At 43.1% G+C, this 4,530-nt stretch overlaps 1 protein-coding gene across 1 annotated transcript; it reads right to left on the minus strand.

Annotated features, from left to right (window-relative positions):
* Positions 1-597: 597 nt before the first annotated feature.
* On the minus strand, positions 598-3,452 carry hoxc8a (homeobox C8a). Its single transcript, XM_077515254.1, has 2 exons — positions 2,906-3,452; positions 598-2,140 (listed from the first exon to the last, which is right to left on the minus strand). The coding sequence occupies exons 1-2, from the start codon at positions 3,339-3,341 to the stop codon at positions 1,830-1,832; spliced, it is 747 nt and encodes a 248-aa protein (XP_077371380.1). The 5' UTR covers positions 3,342-3,452; the 3' UTR covers positions 598-1,829.
* Positions 3,453-4,530: the final 1,078 nt, after the last annotated feature.

The following is a 4,530-nucleotide window of genomic DNA, read 5'->3' on the forward strand; positions in this document are numbered from 1 at the left end:
TCAAACCCCACCTTGCTTGCTTGCTACATTCTAAAGCCTCACCGTTGTTAATAACGCAGCGGATGTTTGTTCATCTCACATATTATTAATCCCAATATTCATTAAAAACGCTCCCTCAAGAGAGGAAGTTTTTATTATCTCATTATTAAAGAGATTCATCAAATTGGGGAAGGCTTTGGACAGTTTGCGCGCTGTGAATCGAACGCAAAAGGAAAATTAAGGTTTTTTTTGTAGTTTTTTTTAACTGCACGTTACTTTGTTATAATACATATACGTATATATATATATATATATATATATATATATATATATATATATATATATATATATATATATATATATATACACGCGTTGATATTATCAGCCTATTTCTGGGAAAAAAAGAAAAAAATAATAATTCTGTTATTAGCTGGGGAGCCTAAGGCGTTATTCATGCATACATTTTAGTGTGTCCGTGTGTGTGTGTGTGTATGTGTGTTAGAGAGAGCGCGAGAGAATGGAGGCAATCAATTGGAGGCTGCAATAAAAACAACCAGAGAGAAATGATTGTGAGCCATCATCTTTATTTGTGACTTTACATCAACAATGGTGGGACACAATGTCGTCTTTCACAGGAGAAACACCAGGAAACGAGCATAATTGTTAACATCAATAGATAACAAGACGTACATAAAGGTTATACTCAGTGCAAAAAAAAACAAAAAACAAAAAAAAAACTAACTACTCTATTTCACCAGCACGTTCAAATCAAACGGAAACTCGCTGTAATTGTTGCAGGTACACGCAGCAGTCAGTGTGCGTTCATATAGGCAGTTTGAGTTGTTGGGGAAATAGTTTGTCATTCATCCAGAGCCGTCTCGAGTGGGTGGAAGTGACCATTCTGCAATGGCATCATCATCATCATCATCATCATGGCTCCGAAGTTTAGGTAGTGCCTGGTAACAATCTCTTAATTGCTTTTGCTTGGCTTGGAGCTAATTGTCTTCCCAAGACTCAAATAATTGTCTTCAACAAGTATTGGGTAAATGCTACATATACATAACTTAATAATAGAAGATTGGAGTGTGTGTTTCACTCGTGTGTGTATGTGTTGTGTATGCGTATGCGTGTGAGTGTATATATAACACTTTGAAATTAAAAACCGTCTGAAATCTCTATTCAGAAATCTCTATTGCAATTCTCCCCAGGTTTAGGTAGCATCAAAGGATTTCAAACGATTGCAATTCCCTGGTCATCCTCAAAAAAACAAAAAACAAAAAAACGTGTGAGGAGCTCATGGCTGCTTTCAGGTGGAAACAAAACGACTAAAACGGCAACCATGACGATAATAATAATAATCGTATCAGAGTAATAAAAGTGAGAGGTTTGTACAAACTGCTGCGATGATGACTGAACAATAAAATTGAGTTTACGAGGCCTACTTTGAAATGATTTTTTTTATTTTTTTTATTTTTGTATTTGTTTTTTGTTGTGTCTATTTACAGTTTGCATCGTGGGCGTACACTGATTTTGATGCTAAAAATTAGCTAGGCCTTTTTTTTATTATCTATAACATGCGTTTTATTTCATTTTGCAAGGGCAGCAGTTGAAAAAGAAAATATAGCGTCTACTTTTTTTTTAAAGAAAAAAAAGGGCAATCCCGTTGGATGACAAGGGGTAAATGTGCCTATTGATGACAGGAATATCGTTGGGATTCCTGTTCCCACTTGACAAAACGAAAGGGTGGTCATAAAAATGACGCGCTTGCGACTCCTGCCTGTTTATGAGACCTCGCTCTCCTTTTTTTTCTTCTCTTTTTCAGCCATATAACCATAAAAAGGACCATAAAATCACTCCTTGCTCTCCCCGCTCTCTTCCGTTTCCTTCTCTTCCGCCTCTTCCCCTTCACCGTCCTCGTTGCCCTCCTCCTCGGCCTCGGCCTCTCCCCTCTGACCCGGAAACTTGTCCTTGTTGTTCTCCTTTTTCCACTTCATCCGCCGGTTCTGGAACCAGATCTTCACCTGTCGCTCGGTCAGGCTCAGGGCGTGCGACACCTCGATCCTCCTCTTGCGGGTCAGGTAAGGGTTGAAGAGGAACTCCTTCTCCAGTTCCAGAGTCTGGTAGCGGCTGTAGGTTTGCCTGCCGTTGCGTCGTCCTGGGGCTTGAAGGGGGGGGGGGTAAAACATTAGCTCATGGGAAAATAAAAAAAATAATACAGGCACACTATATAACCCAATGGATTGATGGGATATAATTTTATATTACTATTCATGTAGGCCAGATGTATAACACCCTTAACCCAATTTTGGTCCATAAAATGGACCAACCCACTATGGGTCAAATTGACTCAACTTTGTCAAGTTGAGTTGTATCAAAACAACCAAATTTTGGGGCTGTTTTGTACAAAATAACCCAGAAATTGTCCCATAAGCGTCCACGGTCCAATTGTTGCCAAATTTGGGTTATTTTTATTTAACCAAACAGCTATAATAAAGAGTGTAGATTTGCATTATTATTATTATTATTATTATTATTATTATTATTATTATTATTATTATTATTATTATTATTATTATTATTATTATTATTATTATTATTATTATTATTATTATAAAAAAAAAAAAAAAGAAGAATCCCCATTGGGTCAAATGACATCTTCCCAAATGTGCATCAATTTGAAAGCAACTGTCACGAATTTCAAGTATGACTCTGCACTGCGTTGTGAAATATCAGATGGGAACAAATAATTTGTTGTCATGCATCAGTAAATGTGAGCTGCATGGACATGTGCTGCACTGCAGTGCCGCCTCTACATGTTCTCGGTATGATATGCGTGTACAGTCCACACACACACACGCGTACTGTACTCCAATATAATAATTGAAGTACATAAACAAGACACGTAATAGATAAAGCAGATTCTAACCGTGAGGTCGCATCCATGGGAACATGAGGCTGGGAGAAGAGCTTTGATTCAAGTGGCCTTGTCCTTCTCCTGGGTTCGAGCCTCCCGACGATTTACAGTCCGGGTACTGCGCCAGGCTCGCCTCTTGCTGGCTGCCGTAAAGCGTTTGCCTGGGCAGGGCTTCGTATCCGTAAAATTTGCCGGCGTCGCCGTGGCAAGCCAGAGCGCACGGGTTCTGCTGGTACCCCGGGTTGGTGATGCCGGTGGTGCCGTGGTGGAAAAAGTCCTGCACATGGTGGGACGGGTGCTGGAAGCCCGGCGCGGCCGCTCCGGGTCCGTAGACCAGCGTGTGGCTGCGGGCGACGCTCTGTGGGAACCGGCAGTCGTAGTAAGTTGGCTCCAGGGACTCGCCGCCTTTGTACTTGGAGAAAAGAGGGTTGACAAAATAGGAGCTCATGTTTGTTTTTGCATCCAGCGGTGTGCGCCTCTCTCTCTCTCTCTTTCTCTCCCTCGCTCTCTCTCTCTCACGACCGTGGAAGATCTCCGCGAGGGTGATGGCAGCCTTTTGTTTGGGGGGTCCCAACTCGCACACCGCGCGTACACACACGCAGACAGACAAAACCGGAACTGGAGGAACGCTGCCCCTTTGGACAATCCGCGGCAGCTCACTCTCTCTGAGTCGTTCCTCTCATCGGATCGCTTCCTTGCCTGCGTGGGCTGCTGCTGCTGCTGCTGCTGCTGCCGCGTGTTGTTGTTTTTCTCCCCCGGCTTTTTTTTGTTTGTTTGTTTGTTTGCAGGCTCAAGTCCGGCTCATGGCATGTGTGCGTCTTATCTAAACTTAAAGCTTGGCGTGCTCCACCGGCACAGTCACAGACGCTGCGTGCTCTTTTTTTTTTTTCCTTTTTTTAGCTTCCCACCCCCACCGCAGGCGCCCCCTCCTCCTCCCCGTCCTCCCCCTCCCTTCCCCATCCCCTTCATCTTTTCCATAGCGGTCAGACATGCATGGGGCCCTATACGGATACTGTACGCACACCTTGAGAGGAACTTCTTGTAATCATCACTATACATGATCACTTCACATTTTAAAACGGTGTGATTTTTTTTGCTGAGGCACAACAATAAACACTCAGAGGTGCAACCCCCTCAAAGACGCCATTTTGGCGTTATACTTGACCTCCGGTGGGCTGCTGAAGTGAACAATGATGACAATCATAACAACAATGTCCATAAGCACCATGAACGCAAACACAAATAAACGATGTCCCCAAAAATACACCAACTTCAAAACAAAGCCCACAACACAAAAACCAACAACCACAATGTGCACCAACAAACAATAGCAACACGAAATAAGCACCCGTGAATGACATTGTAGGGGAATACACACCCAAGCACGCACAACCCTTGTGTAATCGAGTAAAGGGGGCCATGCAGGGCAGCACACACTTGCACCCGGCGCTGTAAAACACCGACACACGCAAATATAAACACGACCTATGAATAGTAGGTGCCACTCAATGACCCCGTAAAAGCCACCGGGGATAAATCTCCTCGCGTGGAAGAGTTCATAAAATTTTACACTGGATGTTTAGCTGCAATCAGCACTCGCGAGTCCCACTTCAATGCTCGCTCTCGCTCACTCTCTC

The sequence above is a fragment of the Festucalex cinctus genome, chromosome 2 (assembly GCF_051991245.1).
Source record: "Festucalex cinctus isolate MCC-2025b chromosome 2, RoL_Fcin_1.0, whole genome shotgun sequence".
Lineage (NCBI taxonomy): Eukaryota > Metazoa > Chordata > Actinopteri > Syngnathiformes > Syngnathidae > Festucalex > Festucalex cinctus.